General features: G+C 54.7%; 1 protein-coding gene across 4 annotated transcripts in view; it reads left to right on the forward strand.

The window, feature by feature from the left end:
• The window catches only part of ITGB4 (integrin subunit beta 4), a 30,018-nt gene extending 5,083 nt beyond the window's left edge, over positions 1 to 24,935 (forward strand). The window contains exons 4-42 of one of the 4 annotated variants that reach the window (XR_008841820.1): positions 459 to 560; positions 1,294 to 1,498; positions 1,957 to 2,053; positions 2,428 to 2,599; positions 3,175 to 3,438; positions 3,810 to 3,899; positions 4,056 to 4,178; positions 4,280 to 4,447; positions 4,688 to 4,764; positions 5,232 to 5,443; positions 5,688 to 5,791; positions 5,905 to 6,003; positions 6,752 to 6,878; positions 7,011 to 7,130; positions 7,541 to 7,647; positions 7,969 to 8,002; positions 8,363 to 8,548; positions 10,183 to 10,286; positions 10,657 to 10,715; positions 11,327 to 11,350; positions 11,507 to 11,655; positions 11,736 to 11,915; positions 12,448 to 12,596; positions 12,983 to 13,187; positions 13,617 to 13,777; positions 14,121 to 14,301; positions 14,465 to 14,602; positions 15,072 to 15,254; positions 15,430 to 15,561; positions 16,473 to 16,655; positions 17,502 to 17,681; positions 18,135 to 18,308; positions 19,174 to 19,323; positions 19,937 to 20,125; positions 20,366 to 20,521; positions 20,966 to 21,130; positions 21,520 to 21,633; positions 22,776 to 23,120; positions 23,523 to 24,935. Coding sequence is in view for 3 of the 4 variants with exons in the window: in XM_056506209.1 (XP_056362184.1) it covers positions 459 to 560; positions 1,294 to 1,498; positions 1,957 to 2,053; positions 2,428 to 2,599; positions 3,175 to 3,438; positions 3,810 to 3,899; positions 4,056 to 4,178; positions 4,280 to 4,447; positions 4,688 to 4,764; positions 5,232 to 5,443; positions 5,688 to 5,791; positions 5,905 to 6,003; positions 6,752 to 6,878; positions 7,011 to 7,130; positions 7,541 to 7,647; positions 7,969 to 8,002; positions 8,363 to 8,548; positions 10,183 to 10,286; positions 10,657 to 10,715; positions 11,327 to 11,350; positions 11,507 to 11,655; positions 11,736 to 11,915; positions 12,448 to 12,596; positions 12,983 to 13,187; positions 13,617 to 13,777; positions 14,121 to 14,301; positions 14,465 to 14,602; positions 15,072 to 15,254; positions 15,430 to 15,561; positions 16,473 to 16,655; positions 17,502 to 17,681; positions 18,135 to 18,308; positions 19,174 to 19,323; positions 19,937 to 20,125; positions 20,366 to 20,521; positions 20,966 to 21,130; positions 21,520 to 21,633; positions 22,776 to 22,906 (5,394 nt within the window). In the remaining variant the exon portion in view is untranslated. Of the gene's footprint in view, positions 1 to 458; positions 561 to 1,293; positions 1,499 to 1,956; positions 2,054 to 2,427; positions 2,600 to 3,174; positions 3,439 to 3,809; positions 3,900 to 4,055; positions 4,179 to 4,279; positions 4,448 to 4,687; positions 4,765 to 5,231; positions 5,444 to 5,687; positions 5,792 to 5,904; positions 6,004 to 6,751; positions 6,879 to 7,010; positions 7,131 to 7,540; positions 7,648 to 7,968; positions 8,003 to 8,362; positions 8,549 to 10,182; positions 10,287 to 10,656; positions 10,716 to 11,326; positions 11,351 to 11,506; positions 11,656 to 11,735; positions 11,916 to 12,447; positions 12,597 to 12,982; positions 13,188 to 13,616; positions 13,778 to 14,120; positions 14,302 to 14,464; positions 14,603 to 15,071; positions 15,255 to 15,429; positions 15,562 to 16,472; positions 16,656 to 17,501; positions 17,682 to 18,134; positions 18,309 to 19,173; positions 19,324 to 19,936; positions 20,126 to 20,365; positions 20,522 to 20,965; positions 21,131 to 21,519; positions 21,634 to 22,775 lie in introns of all 4 variants that reach the window. The other 3 variants (XM_056506209.1, XM_056506211.1, XM_056506210.1) reach the window with 3 other exon arrangements.
• The last annotated feature ends 71 nt before the right edge of the window (positions 24,936 to 25,006 follow it).

Raw genomic sequence — 25,006 nt, forward strand, 5'->3', positions numbered from 1 at the left:
GTCTGGGCTAGGGTGGCTCTAGCTTCAGGCTGCTATGGGGTCTGGATAGCTCCAGGAGCCCCCGAGGCAGAATTCAGCTTCTCAGCTAGCCAGGAATGAGATCCTGGGAGCTGCTGTAGGAGATCTTAGGTAGCTTTATTTCTTCAAAGGGTTCTACCAGCAAAATCCAGATACATAGCATAGCAAGGGGGTTTTATAGGGTTTAGGGGGATGGAGATTCTAAACAGTGAAATTATAAGTTGAGAACTATCCAATTACTTTAAGATCTAGCAAAGTTAAAGAGCAATAGAAATCCTAAATGATAACAGGAGTTTCAGTGTGGGGGGAACACTTCTCGTGAGAAGTTTCATTGTCTCAGGGTATGAGATCCCAGGGGCCCTTTTCAGGGACAGTTGTACTGGCCACACTGCACCCCCCTGGTGCTGCCTGTGCCTCTGATGCTGTGCTGCTCCCTGCAGAGCTTCGAGGAGCCGCGCTGTGACCTGCGGGAGAACCTGCTGCGCGCGGGCTGCGGCCAGGCCAGCGTCGTCTACAGCCAGGGCCAGATGGGGACACTGCAGGTGAGTGCTGGGACAGCCCCTCCTCGGGCTCCTGCTCCTCCATCTATCCTAGAGACAAGTTCTGCCTTGGGGAAATGCTTTCTTCCCCTGGCCAGGACAGCATGTGACAGTGCTGAAGGAAACCCCAGTGGTTACACGGGGCTGAAGGCTCTGGTTATGGGTTTGGGAGATTTCCCTGATGCTGCAGCTGGACTGTGCCCTGTTCAGGCCCACACAAAGGCTCTTGCACAAATGTACAACCCATGTGTTGACTTTCATTAGTGTAAGGCAGGAAAATCTGCATTTCACCCTGCAGAGAACAAGCTGTTTTGCTTCTGCCCTGTGCTGCCTCTTTCTGCTGCTCCAACACCATCTTCTTGCTTAACTCCAGCCCTCAGTAATTTATCCTTTATGTTTAAACCTGCTGGTTACACCATCACAGGAAACTGGTGGAGGTTGTGATGGTTCCTCATCAGGAAAAATACAAACCAGATGGCTGTTTGTGTAGGGTCTACTCAAAAGCAATGCCTTTGCTGCCTGGGGCACCTGTCCTGACCCAGGCTGGGGTGACTTTGCAGGCAAAGCAGAATGCTCACATCCCTCTGCAGGAGGAGCCTGCAGGACACCAGTGGGTGTGGGACAGTGTCTGAGGAGGGGAGCTCATCCCTGCCTCTCTACTCCCCACACATCTCCCTGCTCCTTGCCTCTCCTCACTGCACACGGAGCATCCCCTTCACATCACTCTCCTTCACAGAATTCCAGTATCAACACGTCCCTGCAGAGGACCCAGGTGTCCCCCCAGGCCATGTTCATGCGGCTGCGGGCTGGGGAGGAGATGAGCTTCGACATGGATGTCTTCCAGCCCAAGGAGAGCCCTGTGGATCTCTACATCCTCATGGACTTCTCCTACTCCATGTCTGATGATCTGGACAACCTCAAAAGCATGGGGCATAACCTAGGTGAGGGCAGAGCTGGGAGAGGAGGGGAGCCTGCTCCTGTGCTGATGCAGCTTGCTCCTGCCTGTGCTACGAGTCCTGGCAGCACCAGAGAGAGGGATGCAGCTGGCAATGGGCTGAGAGGTGTCTGTTTTAATTAGAGCTTCTCATTATCACTGCTCTGTGCAGCCCTGTGTGGGGATGTCTCTCTGGTCCTGCAGGGATCCTCACATGCTCTCCCCTTCCAGCCCAGCTGGAGCTGGTCTGTGCAGGGCCTTTGGCACCTTGAACCTGCTGGGTGCTATTGCAGGAGCTCCAGTTTTGGGGCTGCCAAAAGCCCAAAGATCTTAAAAAATGACAGTTTGGGAATCCTATCTATGAACTGACCAGCAGAGAAGATGCCAACAAAAGCTCCCTGGAGCGGGGAGCTCACAGGCATCTCTTTATTCATGTGTCTCCCCCTTCCTTTGCTCTCCTCCCAGCTGACTTCCTTCAAGCCCTGACTTCCAATTACACCATTGGATTTGGCAAGTTTGTGGACAAAGTCTCATCCCCTCAGACAGACATGAGACCTGAAAAGTGAGTGAGCCCCATGGTCCCTGAGGTGGGAGGAGAGGGGGTGGAAAGTGCCCTCTGTCCGTGGCTTTCAGTGTTGGTGATGCAGGAGCCTCCATCCACCTCTCTGCCTTCACTGCCAGTGTCTTCCCTGGTCTGCCATCCCTCAGGGCTTGCTGTAGCACTGTGACAGTGCCAGCAGTGCCATCCTCTGCTCTCAGACCCTCCCTGCTCTGCCACAACACACTGCTCGTGTTGTCTTCTCCTCTGTCTGTGCCCTCATCCCTTCTCCCCCTCAGTGCTGAGCAGTCCTTGAGGGACTCCCCCATTTCCTCTCCCTGCCCCCAGCACCCCCTGGCTCCAGCCCCTCACGAGAGCCCTGTTTCCATCTCTCCCAGGCTGCGGGAGCCCTGGCACAACGCGGACTCGCCCTTCTCCTTCAGGAACGTCATCCGCCTGACCAGCAACATCAGCGACTTCAGCCGCGAGCTGCGCAAGGAGCGCATCTCGGGCAACCTGGACGCGCCCGAGGGCGGCTTCGACGCCATCCTGCAGACAGCTGTGTGCAAGGTCGGGGTGGCCAGGGCTGTGTGGGCAATGACTGCATCCTCCTGACCCATCTTCTGCTCACTGACCAGCAGAAGAGGCGCACACTGGCAGCTGGAGCCCCGCTTCAGCTGCAGATGGTTCTTGCTCTCCCAGCCACACTCCCGGTGCCAAGCTGTTTTGCATTCCCAATTTTTCCTAAGCCTTAGAGTGTCTGTCCTGGAGCTGCTTGCTGGGCACCCTGCCTGTGCTCTTTGCTCTGTCCCCCTCCACACCTGCAGTGATGAAACTGCGCCCTGGAAAAGAGCCCACCTGGGCTTGGCAGAGAGATGAGCACAGCTCCAGACACGTCCAGGGAAGCGTGGGCTTGCCCCCTGTACATACATGAGCTGCTGGGTGGGAGACACCCCGTGCTTTGGGGGTGCAGATGGGTGCTGGGATTCCTGGGACACGTGGCTGGTTGTGTTTGCTGCCAGGTGCAGGTGGTGCATTATCCCTTGGCTATTCCAGCTCCTGTCAGTGCTGTCCTTGCCAAGGTGCTGCGCAGGGGTTTGGCAGGCACGGAGATAAAGGTTCCTTCTCCCCCTCCCCGGCTGCAGGATAAGATTGGCTGGAGAAAGGACAGCACTCACCTGCTCGTGTTCTCCACCGAGTCTGCCTTTCACTATGAAGCTGATGGTACCAACGTCCTGGCAGGGATCCTGGCGAGGAACGACGAGCAGTGTCACCTGGACAGCCACGGCACCTACGTGTACGACACCCGGCAGGACTATCCCTCCGTGCCCACCCTGGTGCGCCTCTTGGGCCAGCACAACATCATCCCCATCTTTGCTGTCACCAACCACTCCTACAGCTACTACGAGGTGAGGAGAGCACGGCAGTGATGTCACCTGTCCTCCAGGGCTCTGCCTCAGCGCAGCTGTGAGGGGAAAGTGTTCTCCCAGCAGTTGTCCTAAGCCAACACCTGGGTATTTGGGAGGGTGCCACATTGTGTTGGGGGGCTGCTCTGGGCTGTGGGAGGTCTCAGGGTGCATCACTGGGTGTGGGAATCTGGGTTCCTAGAAGCCTCCCTGTGTTGGTTTCTGCTTCTTGTGAAGCAGTGGAGGTACAGAGCTGGAGAGTAATTTAGGTTGGCAGGGACGTTTGGTCCAAGTGCTGCGCAAAGCAGAGCCCGCTCCTGTGATAGAGGAGGGCTCTCAAGGCCTTGGCTCAGGGGGCTCCTGTCTCTCTGCAGAAGCTGCACAAGTATTTCCCCATCTCTGAGATCGGGGTGCTCCAGGAAGACTCTTCCAACATCGTGGAGCTGCTCCGCACAGCCTTTGAGGTAACGGTGCTCCCTGGAGCTTCACTCCTCTCCCAGGAAGGCAGAGGTGGGCACTCCAGGGCAGGAGAGCAGGCACGGGGCAGGATGTGCCTCTGGAGCAGGCTGGGGTGTCACAGGGCACTGCTGAAAATCCACGTGTTGATCCTCTGCCCCCAGCGCATCCGCTCCAAGATGGACATCAGGGCTGACTTCACCCCCAGAGCCCTGAAGACAGAGTTCACCTCCTCAATGTTTGAAAAGACAGAATCCGGCTCTTTCCACATCACCCGTGGAAAAGTGGTAAGTGCTCGGGTGGCAGCGAGGGAGGCACGTGGGAAGGGGGGCTGAGCTCCCCGTGTCCAGCAGAGCTGGCTGACCCTGCAGCGTGTCCCTTCCTGCAGGGCAAGTTCCACATGCACGTCAAGGCGCTGGAGTTCGTTGGAGGGCAGCACGTCTGCAGCCTGCCCGAGAGGGAGCGGCAGGGCGTGATCCACGTCAAACCCACGTCCCTGAGCGACAGCCTCACCGTGTCAGCCGCTGTCATCTGCGACGTGTGTCCCTGTGAGCAGGTGGGGATCACAGAGCTGCCTTCTCCTGGCCAGCCTGGGAATGTGTTGGCTGATGCATGCGGGTCCTGCTCGACCCCTCAGTGATGCTCAGCCTGGCTGATCCAAGCTGGGTGTGATGTCCTGTGGCAGAGCTTGCTCTTCAGGGCAAAACTTCCCCTTGGGTCTGCCCTTCTGATTCCTGAGGTGGTCTTGGGGGCAGCTGGGCCCATTCAGCAATGCCTCTTCTCTCTTCCCTTCCAGCAACAAGAGCTGGACTCGCCCAAGTGCAGTTTCCACGGGAACTTTGTGTGCGGACAGTGCATCTGCCACCCGGGCTGGTAAGGACCAGATCCACCCCTGCAGGGAGCCAGGGACCACAGTGACACACATTGATCCCTGGGCATCCTGCGGGGACCCACAGTGACACACATTGATCCCTGGGCATCCTGCGGGGACCCACAGTGACACACATTGATCCCTGGGCATCCTGCGGGGACCCACAGTGACACACGTTGATCTCTGGGCATCCTGCGGGGACCCACAGTGACACACGTTGATCCCTGGGCATCCTGCAGGGACCCACAGTGACACACATTGATCCCTGGGCATCCTGCGGGGACCCACAGTGACACACGTTGATCTCTGGGCATCCTGCAGGGACCCTGCTGTTTGTGGGGACCCACAGTGACACACGTTCATCCCTGAGCATCCTCCAGGGACACATGTTCATCCCTGGCCATCCTGCCCAGCACCCCGCTGTGCTGTGCCCTGCTCCTGCCTCTCTCAGCACCGTCTCTGTCCCCAGGAGAGGGGACACGTGTGACTGCTCCCCGGCGTCATCCCCTAACAACGAAGCCTGTATCCGCCCCGGGGACGTGGAGCCGTGCTCGGGGAGGGGCGAGTGCCTGTGCGGGAAGTGCCAGTGCTACTCCGAGGATCAGACCGTGCGCTTCGACGGCGCCTTCTGCGAGTTCGATGTGCTGCAGTGCCCGCGCACCTCCGGCTTCCTCTGCAACGGTGAGAGCACCCCCAGAGCCCAGCTGGGGCTGTGCTGGCACACGGGGGTGTCCTGGGCTGGGGGCACGGGCACGGGGGTGGCTGAGCAGTGATGGATGGGCTGCAGGGAGGATGCTCAGGGAGGATGCTGTGCAGTGTCTGCAGCCCCTGTGCGCCCCGGGGAAAGCGGGGGAGCCGCAGGCAGGGCTGGGCAATGGCAGAATGGCAGAGCCCTGGAGCCCAGGTGACCCCTGCTCTCCCCCAGATCGCGGCCGCTGCTCCAGGGGCGCCTGCGTGTGCGAGAGCGGTTGGGAGGGCCCGAGCTGCGAGTGCCCCACCAGCAATGACACCTGCATCGACAGCCGGGGGGTAGGTGCTGCCCTGCCCTGCCCTGCCCTGCCCTGCCCTGCCCCAGGGTTGGCAGCTCGGGCACTGAGCTGCCGTGCTGACCCCCAGGGCTGCTCTCCCCTCTTCTCTCCCAGGGCATTTGCAATAACCACGGCAGGTGTGAGTGTGGCAGGTGCATCTGTGACATGGCCTCGCTGTACACCAGCTCCACCTGTGAAATCAGCTACTCCCTGGTGAGTCCCTCCAGGTTTGTCACTTACTCCCACGAGGAACCCCCAGGGAAGAAAGGCAAAGCAGAGATGATGGCACATCATCACACAATCCTGAGCAAGGGTTTGTCTCACCTGTGCTGTGCCCAGGGAGGGGCTGCCATGGGAGCTGCTTTGCAGCCACAGGTTTTCTTTGCCCTCCTGTTCACCAGCAGCAGCTTTTGAGAGTCTGTCTGTGTGTATCTGCACCCTGGTGATGGGTAGAGGTGAGGCTCAGCTTGTGGCTTGTTCTGATTTGCCTCAAGACTTGGAAAAAAGCTAATTTCCTAGAATCAAAGTGGTTTGGATTGGAGGGACCTTAAAACTTATCTCATTCCAACTCCTCTGCCATGGGCAGGGACAACTTCCATGGATCAGGTTGCTCAGGGCCCCACCCAATCTGGCCTTGAACACATTTGATTTCCCATTGACAAACATGGGCTAATCCCACAGTGGGGATGGAGAAAGCTGGCTTGATTATGTTTTGGAAAGGCCACTGAAACCCTTGGAGAAGATCTAATTGCTGCCCAAATGCAGGCTGTTGGTATAAGAGATTTTGGAGTCAACTGGGCTTGTAAATCCTTCATTAGCTGCTTGCTCTCAGTGACTTCTCTTTTTGGCCTGGACCTTGCCCTGGCTCTGGGCTGAGGAGCTGCCTCTCCAGCTCTGCCTTTCAGGGCTGTGTCCCCTGTCCCTGCTGGGGTGTCCCTGACCACCCCACCTCCTGTGCCAGGGCTTCCAGGCCGTGTGTGAGAGCATCCGGGACTGTGTCCGCTGCCAGACCTGGGGGACAGGCAACCTCAAAGGGAACTGCAGCTCCTGCCAGCTCCAGATCCAGATGGTGGAGGAGCTGAAGAAAGGTGACATGAGAGGGTGCAGCTGTGTGTGGTGTCTCTGTGTGCCCTGCCCCGTGTGTGTGTGTGCACCTGGGGCTGCTCCCCGAGCCTTTGCTGGCCCTGGTGACTTCACAGCTGTGTCCCCTCTCCCCACAGAGGAGGGTGGTGAGTACTGCTCCTTCCAGGATGAGGATGATGACTGCACCTACCACTACAACCTGGAGGGAGACCCCAGTGTCCTTCCCAACACCACTGTCCGTGTGCAGAAGAATAAAGGTGAGCAGGGAATGTCCAGCCTGGGATCTGGATCAGAGTGACCAACTCCACAGTGCCTCCAATCCCTGCTTTGTGCCTTTGCTGTGCCCCTGGGCAGGCTCAGCTGCAGGCAGCACCTCCCTTCCCACCTTGCTGGGTGGGTGACACTGTCTGTCAAATGAACTGCAAGGGGGGGAGTGTGGCACCCTCAGAGAGCCCTTTGGAGATCCTTTCCCTGCTGCCATGGGCAGGGATTGCTGCAGGGTGCTGCTCAGCCCTTTGGCATGGCTGGCTGTGAGCTGGGTGTGAGCATTTCTCATTCCAAGGTTAGCTGGGCTGCTCCATCCCTCAGAGAGCCGTGGTCCAGCCTGTCCCCTCAGTCCCTGCCTCCCTGCTCACCCCACAGGGGCTGATGTTGCTCTCACTTGCAGAGTGCCCACCTGGGAGCTTCCTCTGGCTCATCCCACTGCTCATCTTCCTCATCCTGCTCCTGGGGCTGCTGCTCCTGCTCTGCTGGAAGTTCTGTGCCTGCTGCAAGGTGAGTGTCTCAGCTGGCTTCCCCAGCCCAGGGAAAGAACCAGATATGGCCAAAAAATGACAGATTTGCAGGATCCACCCAGCCTCCAGCACGGCCAGATTGGCAGGGATGTCCCTGTGGTATCCAACCCTGTGGTGCTGCTGATATGAGCTGCTGGTGAAATTCTGGCCAGATTTCCCCCATCTGGCTAAAATCAGCTTGAGAGCCCCATCCACCCCAGGGCCCATGCATCCCTGCTGATGTGGATCCTCCCTGATGGAGATTGGAAGGGTTTTGTCCTTGGCCACAAAGTGATTGTGTCTCTGTCCATTTGTTTTCTAGGCTTGCCTGGCCCTGCTTCCCTGCTGTGCACGAGGTACCAGCCCCTGCTCCTGGGGAAGGGCTCTGGGGGTGCACTGCCTTCCTGGGTTTGGGGTGTGCTGGGATGAGCATCCTGGGATGGGCTGGAGAGCTGGATCAGGGGGCTTTTAGCAGAGGAGTTCTGGGGCTGCTGGTCCACTCTCCTTCCCTGTCCCACACCCTGGGATGCCCTACAGGGAATCCCACTGCTGGCTCTCCCTGTAATGCTTAGCTGGTGAGATGTGCTCTCCCCACTCCCTTGCTGCCCCCATCCCCTCCCCTCCTGCCCTCCCAACACCCTCAGCCTGCTGGAAACCCTAAAAACCGCCCAGAACAGAACCTCTGGCGCTGTCCCAGCGTGCCCCTGGCCCTGCAGGTCGCACTGTTGGCTTCAAGGAGGATCACTACATGCTGCGGCACAGCCTCATGTCCTGCGACCACCTGGACACGCCCCTGGTGCGCAGCGGGTCGCTGCAGGGCAGGGACACGGTGCGCTGGAGAATCCACAACAACGCGCACAGGCAGGGCGGGACCCCCCCTGCCCCCAGCCCCAAGGACCTCGGTGAGTGGCTGTTGGGGAGGAAACAGAAAAACTTTATAAATATGAGTGCTAGCGAAAAATTCTGAAACTGTAAGTGAAATAGAAATGGTAGCAATTTTTAACTGTGAGGCTGAAAGCAGCTATGTGATGGTTTAGGGCTTCTTTCTTTGTTTAGATAATGCCAAATGTCCCAAATACCAAAGAACCAACAGACATCCTGTTCAAAGTATGGCAGGAAAGGTTTAGAGATAAGAAAGCAGTAAAACATGGTAATTTAGTAATTCCTATAGGTTGCATGCAAATATTAGGAAATTAGTATGTTGTAGTAAATTGGTTAGTAGAAATTAGAATATTCAACATAGAAGAATACTTATTGTATTGTAAAAGGGAAATCGCCCTCTTATTCACTATTCTCTCTTATTCTCTTTATGCTCTATTCTCTTATCCTCTTTACTCTCTATGCTCTATTCTCTATTCTCTCTTATCCTCTTTACTCTCTATGCTCTATTCTTTCTTACACTCTCTCCCTCATATATCCACACCCCAATAATAAACTGCAAACTTCAAGACCAAAATACAGAAACCTCCTAAGTCTGTCCTGATGACCGTCCACCCGACATTAACCCCCACAAGTGTCCCTGTCTGTGGGGTCTCCTGAACTTGAGATCACCCACAACAGGACATTTAGGTGTTTTAAAGTTCAGGTTTTCCCAGCTCGTGCACCGAAGAAGCAGTCACAGGCTGTTTTCTGAGGTTTCCATGGTTGTTTATTATTTCTTTATCTAAAGAATTCCTTTTCTGACTAACAGAGGTCCGACTAGCTAGTTGATCCAAGGCACACTGCTCTTATCTTTTATACTATAAATTATGTACCTAATGTTTACAATTACTTTCCAATACATGACCCTTACATTGCCCTGTCCAGTTTTCCCTCACACCAATCCAAAAGTTCCATCCTAACTCAGAAAATGGATGACAAGAAGAAGAAGAAAAGACATACCACGCTCCATCTTAGCTTTAAACACCCTAATAATAACATTTCTAAAAATTCACTTTTCTACCTTCTAACAATCTAATTTATACTCCACTTATTTTTTGTGACTTGTAATTCTTCCTGCAATGATGGTAATTTTTCCCAAGGGCTTAAATCCAGTCTCCAGGAGTCCTGGGTACTGTGCCAAGGCCTCTGAGACCCCTGCCCAGGGGTTCTCGAGGCTCCAGGGAAGCCAGGGGAACACCCTGGACTCCCACAACTAACCAACATAGTACAAGATACAAATTCTCCAACATTTACATACAACCTGTAGGAATGGCTACATTACCATGTTTTATTACTTTCTTATCTTGGACCCTTCCTGTCATGCCAGGAGAGGGTCTCTGCTGGCTTTTTGGTGTGCTTGCATTATCCTAACATCAGCTGGCATTATCCTAACAAAGGGAGAAGACTTTCAGGCATCCACTCTGCTGCTCTCCAGCCACTCAGTCAAACATCTCAATTCAAAACATCTCAATCTCACCTACACTTTCTATATTCTTAGCATCTTTTGCTAGGCAATCATATCTATAGGACATTCCTATTTCTCCTCCCCTGCATGGGGGTGGGTATTTCTCTGAGTGAGAAGGATGGAGTTCCACGTGGGAATTTCTCTTTCCAGTTCCCTACGGGCTGTCTCTGAGGCTGGCCCGGATTTTCACGCAGAACCTGGGCAGGCAGGAGACCCGGGAGTACGAGCAGCTGCGCAAGGAGGTGGAGGAGAACGTAAGAGCCTGGCACGGGGGGCTTGGGGACAGCCCCACGGGGGTGGGCAGTGCCCCTTCCCTGGGAGCACACAGCTATTGAAAGGAAGGAGCAGCTTTTCCTCTTTTGTGAGAAAGCACCGTTTTTAAGGTCATAATTGTAAGAATTAGCAAAGCATCTCTTTGAGATTTCAGGTTTTCTTTGGGGTGTGTGATCTGAAGCTGCTGTTTGGTTTCAGTTTGCTGCCTCTTGCCATGTCCTGGGAAGAAACCTGGGGTGGGTCAGGGTGGGGTGGTCAGAGGGCTCCTGTGTTTTGGCAGCAGCCTCTGCTCCCTGAGCACATCCCTTTCAGTGAGGGGCACACTGTGACAGTCCCTCTTGCTCCTTGCAGCTGAATGACATTTTCAAGCACATTCCAGGCTGCCACAAGGTCCAGCAGACCAAGTTCAGGTGAGTCAGTGGGGGAGAGGCTCCTGCAGGACAGGGTTCCCCCAGGGCACTGCTGAGGATGGGGTGGAGCAGAGGGCTGGGGTGTGAAATCTGTGATGCTGGGAAGGAGTGTGGTCTGTGACACAAGCCTGGTGTAGTGCCTCACCCACCCAGGGCTGCAGAGCAGAGCCCACCCAGCTGTAGAGGAGGTCTCAGCTGGATTTGGCTTTGGAGCAGCAGGAACAAATCCTGTTGTGTGGTGCTCAGTAGGAGAATTCCCACTGGCTTCAGAAGTTTCAGCCTGATGCAAACTTAGGAGTGCCTGGTGCAGGCTGGAAGGAATTTGGGGATGCCAGTGCTGAGCAGGGAGTGGCATCTCCTCCCCACAGCCTGATCCAGATGTGATCTCCCCTGTGGGCACGTTCCTTGCTGCATTGGGAAACCCGGGGTGGGAGGGAGCAGCTGGGCAGGAGGGAGCATGTGCTGGGGCTCTGGGATGGGCTGGCACCCGCAGGGCAGTGCTGCAGCTCAGGCCTGCACAGGGCTGTGATTCACACAGCACTTGGTCTCTCCAAAGCTGTTAGTCACTCTGATTGGGTTGTTTTGGTTTGTTTTTTTTTTTATTCCCCCAGGTTACAGCCCAATTCTGGGAAAAGGTAAGAGGAATTTGCAGCTCTCTGATGCAGCTTCTCCCTCTTTGTACACACTGTGGGGTGACTGAGTGCCCCACACACTCACTGCCCCCCAGCTGCTGTGTGAGATGAGTTACCCTGGTCTCAGCTCTCACCTGCCTTTCCCTGCCCTGCTCCCAGGCAGGAATACACCATCGTGGACACAGTGCTCACTGCCCCTCACTCAGCCAAGCCTGACATCATCAAAGTGGTGGAAAAACACGTTTCCCACGAGGCTTTCAATGAGCTGAAGGTCGCACCGGGTTATTACACTGTGACCTCTGACCAAGGTAGGGAGCAGAGCCCGGTGTGGCTCCTGGCTGGGTGCAGGGGGTTATTGCCCACCTCTCACCCTTGTCCTTTCCCCCAGATGCTGAGGGGATGGTGGAGTTCCAAGAGGCCGTGGAGCTGGTGGATGTGCGTGTCCCGCTCTTCATCAGGGACGATGATGATGATGAGAAGCAGCTGCAGGTGGAGGCCCTGGAGGTTCCCAATGGCATTGCAAAGATTGGGCGCAGGGTGGTCAACATCACCATCATCAAAGAGCAAGGTGAAGGGCTGTGGCTGTGGGGTGTGTTTGTGTTTGAGTGTGCTGTGTCCAGGCTGATGTGGTTTGTAAGGCTCAGTCTGAGCACCCCCAGGTCACAGAGCACAGACTTGCTTGGTGACTCCTTTCTGAAGTCACCTGCCTCTAAACTGGAGCATCATTTAATGATCCAAAGGAGGGTCATCGTCCCTGCTGACAGAAACATTGACCATCACAAGTTCAGATGCTGCCAGTTCCATGGCAGATTGAGGGCTGACCCCATTCCTCTGCTGCTCCAGTTCCTTGAGTGGAGGGGTGAAGCAGAACCTCTTTGATGTTACTGTGCTAATATCCCCAGAACTTTCCTTGTGCTTCCCACCTGGCTGTTAGAGCAGGGAGCACAAAGGGGAAGTGGGGAAATCTCCAGTCCATGCAATGATACTTCATGCACACTTCACACCTGTGGGTGACTGGAGTTCTGTTCAGAGAGGACACAGGTTTGGGATGTGATTTTGTGTACTTGCTCTACACATTCCTTCTGTCCTGCCCCTTCCAGCCAGCAGCCTCATCACCTTCCTGCAGCCAGCCTATTCCCACAGCCGCTTCGACAAGCTGGCCAAGATCCCTGTCCTGCGGGAGATCATCGACAACGGGAAATCCCAGGTCACCTACAGGACCCGGGACCTCACCGCCAAGAATGGCAGGGTAAGGGTGCTTGGAGGGACTGGGAGTGCAGGGCTGGGGTTGCAGAAGAGGGGTTGTCAGGATGTGGCTGGGACAGGGGGGACCCAAGGGTTGATGTCAGCACAAGGGTGAACATTCTTCTCCATCCCTTGCTCCCTCGGGGGGCAGGACCTGAGAGGATGCCTGTGCCTGAGGCAGAGGGTGCCAGCTGCCCCTGGAGCTGTGGGCACTGGGAGGTGAATGAGGACTGACTGGGGGATGAGGGGAAGCTCTTTGGGAGTCTCCTCATGGATACTGCAGCCTGCAATGATAGAACCACAGAACAGTTTGGGTTGGAAGGGACCTTACAGATCATCTCCTTCCAACCCCCTGCCACGGCTGGAACACACCTCTCCCTTCTCCTCCAGGACTACATCCTCACGGAGGGTGAGCTGGTCTTCCAGCCTGGGGAGACCCGAAAGGAGGTGCAGGTGCCCTTGCTGGAGCTGACAGAGATTGACACCCTCCTCAACAACTGCCAGCTCAAGCAATTCGCCATCGACCTCCTCCACCCCAAGTACGGCGCCAAGATCGGCCGCTACCCCCAGACCACGGTGACCATTGCTGACCCAGGTGCGTGTGGCAGTGACAGTGACAGCGACAGCAGCCTGCTATGCCGTGCACAGAATTCCATCCTCTCTGGAAAAGCTCCTCCAGCTCCCACTGGTAGATTTGGGTCCCCCTCTAGAGGCACGAGTGGGAATAGTCAGTGGGTGGGGAACAGATGGATAGTCTCCCTTGGTAAAGAAACAGAATGGATTCTTTATTCCTTTTCATTGGGAATTTGAATGAAAAGCCATAAAAATAAGGGGGAGGTAGGACTTGCTATGAATGGTGCATGGTGGTTCCTGCAGCTGGACAAGAAAAACTGTCATCAAGTGGGTTAATAACATAAATAATGTATTTATCACACCATGGCAGGGTAGTGCTGAGAGAAGCACACTTCCTTCTATTTCATCTGAGTGGGAGGACTGGCACTGATATAAACTTTCCTGTCTGCAGAGCTGGTGGATGGTGTCCCCTCGATGACTGGCCTGGCCCAGGTCCCCCAGTCCCCCAAAGGCCGCCTGAGTGCACCACTTAATCCCAATGCCCGAGCCCTCAGCTCCAGGGAAATCAGCTTCAACTGGTTTCCTCCACCAGGAAAGCCCCTGGGGTACAAGGTAAGGGGGAAGTGGATCCCAGGGAAGAGTGTGGGTCCCCTCCTGCAGGTGTTTCACACAGACATTGGTACCAAAGGGGTCCAAGTACACACCCAAAAGATGGAGCAAGTTCACCCCTTCTGGTCCCCTCCATCCTTGAGGGACCATCACTAGTGATTGAGGGATATGCAAGAAAGATTCCTGGTGGATTCATCTCCCTTTCCATCACTTATGACTGTCCTGGCCTCCCATTTGAGAGGAATGGCACAACACCATTCCCAGAGCTGATTTAGTAAGAAACAAGGAATTTCTCACGTATTATGTGAGGATCTGAGGGAATCACAGCTTGCACTTGCTTTGCCAGGTGAAATACTGGATCCAGGGAGACCCTGAGTCAGAGGCCCATCTCATTGATGTCAAAGCCCCATCAGCAGAGCTGACAAACCTTTACCCCTTCTGTGACTACGAGATGCAAGTCTGTGCCTACAACGCCATGGGAGAAGGGGCTTACTCGGACATCGTGCAGTGCCGCACGCTGGAGGAGGGTGAGGGACCCCTCACCCCCAGCACCAGGGGCAGGGCTCCAGCCCTGAGCTCCTGCTGGTCTCAGGTCAAGCACAGAGTGTCTCCAGCTGTGGTCTCAGAGCTCTGGGCACCCCCTGGCTCCTGCCTTGCACTGAGGGGAGCTCTTTGCTTTTCCCTCCCCAGTGCCCAGCGAGCCCGGGCGCTTGGCTTTCAACGTCGTGTCTTCCACCGTGACCCAGCTGAGCTGGGCTGAGCCTGCAGAGACCAACGGGGACATCACGGCCTATGAAGTCAGTTATGGGCCTGTCAACGAGGACAATGGTAAGAGTGTGTTTTTGGGACAGTCCAGCCAGGCTGAGGGGCTGCAGGACACTTCCTACAGCCTGGGCTGGTCCCAAGCTCAGGAGCAGAGCCAGAAAAGCTCCAGGCATGTTTCTTTTGAGAACTGGGATTTGGACAGATCACTTCTTGATGGAAAAGTTGCCAGTCAGGATTTAACCCTGCAAGTGCCAGAAAACTCTGTTCCCATTCACTTCCAAGGTGTTTTATGTTATTTTTCATCTCGAAAACTTAGTTCACAGGTCTAGATAAAGGGGTGGGGTGCCAGGAAGGTGTTATTTGTGACACACAAACAACTTCAGCATTGGGTTTGGGAGTTACCCTGAGGTGATGCTGCTTGCTGTGAGCAGCCCAAAGAGCTCTGCAGTTGTTCCCAGAGCCAGGCTGTGTCCTGTGCAGGGTGCTGTGTGGTCTCTGTGCCTGGTGGTGACAGGCTGCCCGTGCCTTGCAGCCCCCGCTGGGCCCATGAAGAAGGTGCTGGTTGAGGACCCCAAGAAGCGCATGGTGCTGATCGAGAACCTGCGGGAGTCGCAGCCCTACCGCTACACGGTGAAGGCCAGGAACGGCGCGGGCTGGGGGCCCGAGAGAGAGGCCACCATCAACCTGGCCACGCAGCCCAAGCGCCCCATGTCCAGTGAGTGCCAGCCTGGGGGCAGGGGCAGTGCTGGGAGAGCTCCCCATCGCCCCAGCTGCTCCCCCAGCTCTGTTTGCTCTGCTGCTCCAGCCATCCTGCCAGTGCTGAGGGTCAGCCTGAGCGCTGGGTGGTTTTTTTGCTGCTTGTCTGATGGCACTTTCCACCTCTCCTGCAGTCCCCATTATCCCTGATGTCCCCATCATTGATGCAGAGGGAGGTGAGGACTATGACAGCTACCTGATGTACAGCACGGATGTGCTCCGCTCTCCAGCTGGCAGCAAGAGGCCCAGTGTCTCTGATGATTCAGGTTCGTGTCTCTGAGTTTGAAAAGATCATTTCTAACATTCATTTTCCTTAACAGCAGCTTTCAGCAATGAGCTTCACTGCTCCTTTCCATCTCTCAGGGATGGGGAGATCAAAGTTGTGGAGATGGTGGAGATCAGCCTTTCCAAAGCTCAGTAGCTGCATCCATGAGAACACTTGGCTGGTCACAGTGCAAATAGGGCCAGTGCCTCCTTGTTGTAGCCGTGGGGCAAAGAGAAATCTCAGTGTGGGGTGGGAGAGGAGTTTTTCATGGCCCTCCCTGCTCATCTTCTCTTTGTGTTGCCATTTGGCTGGACCCTGAGAGTTAACATCAGCAAACAAGAGGCACAGATCTCTGAGTCCCTCGGGATCAGGAGGGAACTCAGCAGTGCTGGCAAGGCACTGGCCTCTCTTCCTCCATCCCCTCACTGAATGAGCCTTGTGCTGGGACATGAGCCATGAGTGAAATGATGAGGTGTGTCTGTAGAATCTTCCTGGAGGGTTCTCCAGGGCCTGGGACCCAGAGTGAGTCCCTGGTCTTATCTGAGAGCAAGGTGATGGGAACACCAGGAGTCTGCCCACCCTGAGTGCACACCAAGGAGTGATGAAACCTGTCCTGAGCAGACCACCATTGTTGCAGACTCATCAGGCAGGGACTTTGACTCTTACCTTTTGTCACAATGGACACAGGGCTGGAAAACAGTCTGGGGGTGGAGGAACCCCCAATCCACCATTCTGCACCTACCAGCTGTTTGCACCACCCGAACTCCTGAGCTCAGCCTTGGACCACGGGCTGTGAGCAGCCATTGTCCCCACTGCTGCTTGTCCCTTGCTGTCCCCAGCAAGCAGCACGGAGCTGGTGGCTGGCCCACCCTGACCCCTGCAGACCAACACCAGCTTGCCTTGTCCCAAAAGGCTCCAGGTGGAAATTTGTGCCGCTGCTGGGAGAAGAGCTGGACCTTCGCCGCATCACCTGGAGGCTCCCGCCCGAAACCATTCCCCGGCTGTCTGGCAGCAGCCGCCTGTCCTCGGACACCGAGGGGCTGCTCCCGGAGGAGGACAGCGCCAGGAGCAGCGGGACGCCCCGGCCCCAAGCAGGTGAAGGGCGGCTCTGTTACAGCACTGAGTGTCCTGTCCCGCCCTGCTCACAGCAGGGGCTCTGGGCTCCCCTGGGTGCCCACCCTCGTGGCGCTGTGATCTGCTCCAAAGCCGTGTCCTGCTGTGTCTGCTCCTGGAGTGTCAAGGTAACCCCATCTCGGCACCGACTTGGGAGCCTGCCAGCAAGTTCCTTCCACCAAAGCTGGACCTTCGAGGCAGGAGCAAACTCACATGATACCTGCTAAGTGCCACCTCCAAGGGCAGCTCTTCAGCTAAATTAAGTGCCCTGAGCTTCTGGGGCAGATCTGCTGGACTGTTAAACAGAAATCACCTTCTCATAGCTGGCTGATCTCCCCTGCTGGGAGGGGATGGGGATTTGTTTGTCAAGGACCAGAACAACGGAGCGGAGTTTGCTTTTCAGATCCAGCTGAGATGGGATCCAGAATGAGATCTGGAGAAACCTTCTTCATAAAGGGCCACTTTCCTTCTTCCACCTTCTTTTAAAATCTGAAATTATAAACCAGTGCTTGTGTCTAAGGGGAGATGTGAGAGGATGTGGTGAGAACCACGAGGCAGTGCCCCAGCAAGGCCGAGGTCTGGAGTTACCTTGGGCACCATGGTGTGTCTGTGCAGGGAGAAGTCTTTGTTCACCTCTTGTTTCTGTGTCTCACGTTGGGTCCTGTGGCTTGTTCTAGATGTAGCATTCCAGAATCACCTTCCAGAGTGGCTGAACCTGGGATTCAGCCAAGGCAGGGGGCACCATGATGCCTCCTGCTTCCTCCTCATGGAAAGTGGAGCAGAGCTTTGTCCACAGCCACATCCCTCACGCTGTGCCCTCTTCCACAGAGCACTTGCTGAATGGCCGGGTGGACTTCTCCTTCCCTGGCAGTGGCAGTGGCAGTGGCACCCTGACCAGGACAGCCAACACCAGCTACCACCAGCTGAGCTCCCACGTGCACCAGGAGCACAGGGTGATGGGCAGCTCCTCGCTGACCAGAGACTACTCCACAGTGCTGCTGGGGCATGGTGAGTGCCACAGGGATGGGACCTGTGCCTCCATCCCATCACTGCGTCCTGAAGTCCTTGTGGGGTGAGGAATGTGCTCAAAGCTAAGGGGGCCTATGAACTGCAGGTCTAGAAGGTCATGTCCCCACCACTGGTGTCTTGGTGCTTTGCTGAGGCCCCTCTGCTTGCAGACCTGTTTGGAAAGGCTTCCCACCCCTCACAGGCAGGGAGCTCCATCCTTTTCCTCACACCCCAAAGCACTCCAGGGAGAGCACGTGTCTCTCCTCCTCACTCTGTCCAGCAGTGTATTTGTCTTTCAGCTCCATGTGTGTCAATCAGCTGGTGCTGACAGAAGGTTGTTTAAAGATTCTTCAAACCTGAGCCTTAAAAAGCCACCTGTGCAGGAGCCTGGGCTGAATCTGCTCTGAAATCTCCAATGGTGTTTTTCTCTTTCTTCTTGCACTGCTTCTGTAGATTCCCCGGGGACACTCCTCCCTCCCATCTATGAAGATGCTGGGAGGACACTCCTCTGGCCCCGGGACGTGGGTTTCAGGAGCAGGGCAAAGGTGAAGGGTTACTACCCCAGCATTGGCTGTCGGGACTCTGTAATCATGGCTGATGGGTCTGCAGGGATGTGCAAGTACATAGGTACAGCTTGTCCAGTGCTTCCTCCCAGCCACACATCCCATAACAGCCCAGCACTGTCCATCCATGAGCTGCTGCCATCCACTGCTCACCCCAGAGCTCCTCTGCCTGGCTTGCTGTGTGCTGTGCTGATCTTCCTTCTGACCCAGCCTGCACCTCCATCACATCCCCTTCCCATTTGCAGGTGAATTGCAGGTTTCAACCCACCTGGACTGATTAACATTCACCACCACTGCTGCCACCGTGCTCTGATCAACCCATTGTGCCCATTCTCTTCATTCCTAACAAGCTTCTTGTTCTCAGTCTTACTCCACAGGCCTTTGGAGAGCTCTTGGGGAGAACGTGTGCTCTTTGTGAGATGTCCCTCTGCAAGCTCCTTGTCATTGAAGGGCTTCAGTCCCTGAGTGTCACCTGGCAGGCTGCTGTGCTCTCTGTGAGCCTTGTGTCCCAGTGGGATGAGCTGAGGAGCACCCAGATGTGGTCCCAGGCCACATGAGCAGGGCCTGATTCAGCTGTAGGTTAGGGCCAGATTGATTGAGCTACACCTGATGAGGTCTGTGAAGCTTCTGGCAGACTGGACTGGGTGCTTAGGGGTGAGGAAGGTCACAGCCAGCTCCAGGCCCCTTCTGTGTGCTTACATTCAGTTGTCCCACCCAAGCTTGGCATCCTGAGGCCGTGGGACATCCCTGCAGCTGTGCAGAGCCAGCCAGTCCCCCTTATGACAGGTCAGCTTGCAGAATGACATCTCACCACATCCTCCAAACCATCAGGACCATCCCATGTTTACCTGTGCCACCCCCTCCTCTCCCCCAGCCCCCTTAACCCCCATCCCCAAACTCTCCAGGCTGATGCTCCCTCTCTGCCTCAGACCCCAGGAAGGCTCTGGGCATCCCTGACACCCCCACCCGGCTGGTGTTCTCTGCGCTGGGCCCCACGTCCCTCAAGGTGAGCTGGCAGGAGCCGCGCTGCGACAAGGAGCTGCAGGGCTACAGCGTGCACTACCAGCTGCTCAGCGGAGGTCAGTGAGTACTGCAGGGGCTGCTCTGGCTCTGCATCAGCTGCTCTGAGCAACAGGATTATCTCCAGAGGTGCCTTCCAGCCTCAACCCTTCTGGGGTCCTGCATCCCAAGTTTGCTTCTTGTGTTGCCTTTTTTTTGTGCAGGAAATGTTGCAGCTACCTGACAGCTTTCACTCCTTGTTTCTCCTAGAGGGAGAGCAGTTCCTGGAGTTGCTTGTAGAATCATCTCTCCTCCAAAAAACACCCCCCTTTGATTCTCTCCATCAGCCAAAATACCTTACATGATTTTTTTTTTCAACACGAGACTTATAAAATATTTTCATTTCAATCCTCCTTCTACTTACACGAATCTCAGGGAGGTATTAGTGAAAATATAATTCTTTTCTTGGAAACTTCTGGAGTTTTCAAGAAGCTGTTGCTTCTCTCAAGCCTTTATTTGGGAAGACATCTCATCCTGCACTACCCATTGTTGGTGCAAGGTGTGATGCAGGTGGTTGGGGAGGGATCCTGGATGGCTTTTGCAGGCAGTTTGTCTGAGACAGAGTTTAGGTGAAAGTCGTGGCTCTTTGTGCCTGTAGCCTGGTGTTGACATCCTTTTATCTGTGTGTCCCAGGAGAGGTGCACAGGATCACCATCCCCAACCCCAGGCAGAACTCGGTGGTGGTGGAGGACCTGCTGCCCAACCACTCCTACATCTTCAAGGTGAAGGCGCAGAGCGAGGAGGGCTGGGGCCCCGAGAGGGAGGGCGTCATCACCATCGAGTCCCAGGTGGACCCGCAGAGCCCGCTCAGCCCCGTGCCAGGTGAGGAGCCAGGGACAGAGGGTGGCACTGATTCTGTGCTGCTGCCTGCAGAGCTGGCTGTTTTCTCTCCCCTTGCCACATCCTCAGCTCTCCTTTCCTTCCTCTCATTTTGGAACAGAACCTTCTTCCCCACACATTCACTCGTTGTCCAGGGAGCTGAGCACGTTCCATAAATGCTCTGTGCAGACCCCTCCCAGCTCCCTTTGCTGTGATTCTGACGTGTCCCCTGTGCCCTTGCAGGTACCCCCTTCACCCTGAGCACCCCCTGTGCCCCTGGACCGCTGGTTTTCACTGCCCTCAGCCCGGATTCTCTGCATCTCAGCTGGGAGAGACCCCGCGAGCCCAACGGGCCCATCCTGGGTTACAGGATCACCTGTGAGATGCTGCATGGAGGAGGTACAGCATGGGCTGAGTACAGACACAGCTCCCTTAGGATCCCACAGGATACCTCCAGCTGAGGCAGCAATCTGCTGCATTTTGGCTGGGACCAGTAGAAGAGTTTGCTTACATCAGTGCAACGTGGGGACATGAGGCTGGGTCCAGGGCTGGGAGCTGGTGGCTCCTGACACTTTGTGCCATGGTGTGGTCTGCTCTAACAGATGTGGTGGGAAGAGGAATGACCTGTTGATTATTGCAGCCAAAACCCCGTGGAGGTTGGTTGTTGAGGTTGCCCACTGTAGTGAAATGGGGTTGTTTTAACCCTTGGTGGAACTGGGTGCAATCCTACAGCCATGGGCTGTATAAAGCTCAGAGAAAGCCAAGGCAGCAGATCTGGGGGGGGTGAGTTTGGAGCACCATCACTCTGGTCTGTATTCACCACTCTGTGTCTCTGTGGGTTAGGGGAGCCCAGGACAATCTATGTGGAAGGAGACAACCTGGAAACCACCCTGACTGTGCCCCACCTGAGCGAGAACGTCCCGTACAAGTTCAAAGTGCAAGCCAACACCACCCAAGGCTTTGGACCAGAGAGAGAAGGCCTCATCACCATTGAATCTCAGGACAGAGGTACAGGACCGTGTGGAGGAGCAAAGAGAAACCTCTCAGAGCAGGGGACACAACTCCTGCAGTCACCTTCCAGCTCATGGTGACTCCATGCTCCAGGGAAGACATGGGGACAGTTTTCCATGAAGGCAGTGCTGTCCCAGTCCTGGTGCACTGAGTGAGGGAATACCTGGAAATGTGTAACTGATGGTGAAACTTCTGCCTTTTTCTACAAGTAACCTGGAGGCAGTTTCTTACTGCCCAGGTGTGAGACCTTCCCAGTCCTCCCAGTTCCTCCTGAACCTGCTCTGATATCAGCAAGGGAAGATTCCTGAGCTTGCTGGTGCTCACTGTGCAGGGTTGCAAGATCTTTGTTATTTCTTGACTGACTTGTTCCTTATCCTTCTCCCCAGGTGCTTTCTCCCAATTTGGAGGACAGCAATACACGAGAGAAGTTTACAAATTCCCCACTGAATACACCACCAAAACCAGTATCAGCCATTCCTCCCTGGATCCCCACTTCACAGGTAGGAGCTCATTGTTGCTTTGGGTCCCTCAGGTGGGATTGGGGAGGGTCAGCCCTTTTCCTACACTGTGTCCCTGCCTTGCCCCAGGTTGCAGTCATTTCCACACATGCTGCCCAGTCCTGGAGGGAATGCTGAATTCCAGAGCTCTCCAGCACATCACAGGGACCCAATCATAGCTCTGCCTGCAAGGTTCTATCTCTGCAGAGCAGAAAAAAGCAGAGCAGTGGGACAAACATCTTTACTCACATCAATGTAGTTGTCCTGTGTTGTCCCACTTGAACTTATGGATTCATGTTGCAGCACAGAGAATTTGGGAGCTGTTGGGAGATCCATCCTCTTGACTGACCCTGAATCCCTGGGAGGTTGTCCTGGTTTGAAGGACAGGTGTCTGCCAATAAAGGCAGAAGCTTCTCTTTGAAATGGAGAATATAAATCCCCTTCCTCCAAATTGTAATATTTTGAAATTAAGGGGCTCTCAGGCAAAGATATGGGAATTAGGAATAACAGTTGTTTACTAGGAAAATTAAAATAGAAATGCAGTATTACACAGAACAATCCCAACCCTGCCAGAGTCAGAATCCAAGCTGACACCCGTCAGTCAGTCAGGGTGTTGGCACAGTCCCATTCAATGGTGGCTGCATCCTCCTGCAGGGGCAGATGTGGTTCAGCTGGAGCAGTGCTCCTGGAGAAGGTGCAGTTTCCTCTGAAGCTCCAGGGATGATGTGCAAAGGTCTGGCTTTCCTCTGGGATCCAGTGGAAAGAAGGTCCCTTGGTGTCCAAATCTCAGTTTTTATCTGGGTAGGAAAGGCTTGGCTCCTCCCCTGGCTGGAGCATCTCCCAGTGGGACGATGGAATTTTATCAGTCATGCCCTGGGACTCACTGGCCATGAACAGGAGATATCTCCTGGAGGGAGGATGGGCTGTGGGAAGATAAAGATGATTGCCCAGCTGGTTTAAAGATGGCCCATGAGCAGATAATGTGTGCCAGGAGATCAGGGGCACTGCCCCACCCGGCTGCAGCAGATGGGGACAGAATTCACATTTCTGGCCACATCAACCCAGCACAAGCTCCTTAAATCCTCCTTTCTGTGATGGCAAACACTGGCTGGAGTGGTGACCCCAGGGCTGTGCCTCCCCTGCAGACGGGGTGCTGGTGAGCACCCAGCGCGTGGAGAACTCCAGCAGCACCCTGACCCAGGAGTTTGTGAGCCACACCGTGCTGGCCAGCGGGACCCTCACCCAGCACCTGGAGAGGCAGTTCTACGAGGCCTGAGCCCCAGCACCAGCAGGATTCTGGGATCAGAGGCCAGGATTTTATGGGACAACCCAAGGTGCTTCATCCAGGCAGCTCCTCCTGCAGCACAGCCCCTCGGTGGCACTGCAGGCTCTGGGCTTCTCCTTTGGAGCCCAGCACACCCAGAGCTCTGGCACAGCTCAGTCTGTAACTCATCCTACAGGGGATGTCTCCATGGCTTCAGCCTCTCCAGGTAAATGGAATGAAATTGTTTTATTGTCAGGTCCTCGGTTTTGAGAGGATCTCAGATGTCAAAATCATCATTTATAGAGAGTAACCATTTCCAGTTTTGTTCCAGGCTCTCTGGCAACTCACTGTCCACTGGAGATGGTTCTTTTGTTCAGTATGGGGGTTCTTATGAGAGCTGCAAGTAGGGTTTTGGGGTAACCTGTGCTTTCTTACTGCACCTGTTTGTGCCTGTCCTTTGCTGCTGACATTTGGTACCACAATGGCAAAGAATAACTTTTCATTTGTGTTGCATTACTTGATGGCCTCTGATGCTTTTTTGGTTTTTTTGCATACAATATTGTACAGTTTTAATAGTATATATATAAATATATAAAAAGTATTTTATTATTTTATTAAAAAAATGGAGATGGATGAGATCTATGCTGAATATGGAGGCTGCACTGGGATTGTGGCTGCTGGGAAACATGAATAAGTGGAAGAAATGAGTTAAGGGCTTGATCCAAAGGCCACTTGAACCCTGTGATGAGGCTGGTGGGCTCTGCCTTGGACCTGAAACCTTCAGACCAGAGATTCCAGCAGAAATCTGCAAGGGGCTGGATCCACTCACAGCAGAACATCCCCCAGCTGGAGCACTTGGCCATGGAAGGAGGTGAGGGATGGGGATGGCCCCAGCAGCCAAGATGGGAACTGCATTGGGATTCCTTACACAGCTGATGTGGAGAGTGAGATTTCAGGGCACAGGATCTTGGGTATCTTAAAAGACTCTTTGCCCAGCAGCAACATCCATAAAGGGACCTGTGATCCTTCAGTAAACACAAAGGAAGAGCAAGCCTGGGAACCACAGGCACTCTCACCATCCTGAACAAGTCTGAGACTCCTTCAGCTCCCCTCACACAGCTCTGGGCTGAGCTGAGACCCTGCTGGGCTCCAAGTCCCAGTGCTGGGCAGGATCCCTGGAGGCTCCCTGCCCCCTGCCAGGAGGAACAGACAGACTCCCTGTCTTGCAGAGCAGTGCAAGGTTTCCCTGTGTGTCCCACCTGCACGGGAGCAGGTGAGGATTCTGCCCAGAGCCTGCCTGGAGCAGCAGCTGCCTCTGCTCTGGGTCAGAGCTTCCAACCAAAGCAGCAGCTGCCTGGCAGCATCACCAGCCTGCTTTGATCTCACAATGAACCTTGGCTTTTTTTGTGGTTTTCTTTTTTTTTTTTCCTTTTAATTTTGCACTCTGAAGAAGAGCTCACCACTAATGTTTCCCTCTCCTCTTCAGGCTTTTTATTTCACTGGGGGAAGGGTTGTACATCTTTCAGCCAAAGATGGATGTGGGTGAATCAATGCACAGGATTCTCCATGACTGAAAATGGAGCTGGGTCAGTTTTGAACTTGGCTCAAGGGATCCTTCACCAGCCCTGAGGTTTTACTGTGCCTGCAAGAAGCACTTATTTCTCCTGAGCAAGTGCCAGTGGCATGAGGCTGCCTCCCTCCCTGCTCCCTTCTTGCCTGGGGTTGGGATTTTCTCTCCTTCTGTACAAGGACTCTGTGACTCTTTCCCTGGGCTTTGTGGTCCAGGGTCAACTGAGAACTGCCTAAACAGGGAGTTTCCCAAGCATTTTAACCAAAGATGATCCTGTTCTCCAAGAGCAGAGCATGGCCCATCAGCTGCTCTCCAGGGAATCAGGCCTTCCCCATGCACTAACCCAGACCTGTCCTTTTTAATTTCATCTGGTTCTTGGAGCTGGTGCTGTTTCAGCCTCTCCAAGCTGGATCCAGAGCAGGTCTTTGATCAGATGACTTCCTCTTGCACTCAATAAATATTTTCTCTATATCCTGCCTCTTTATTGTTGTTGTTGTTTTAGTAAACAAAAAAATCCTCCCCTCATCACTATCCTCCATCTG

Source organism: Oenanthe melanoleuca, chromosome 18, assembly GCF_029582105.1.
Source record: "Oenanthe melanoleuca isolate GR-GAL-2019-014 chromosome 18, OMel1.0, whole genome shotgun sequence".
Lineage (NCBI taxonomy): Eukaryota > Metazoa > Chordata > Aves > Passeriformes > Muscicapidae > Oenanthe > Oenanthe melanoleuca.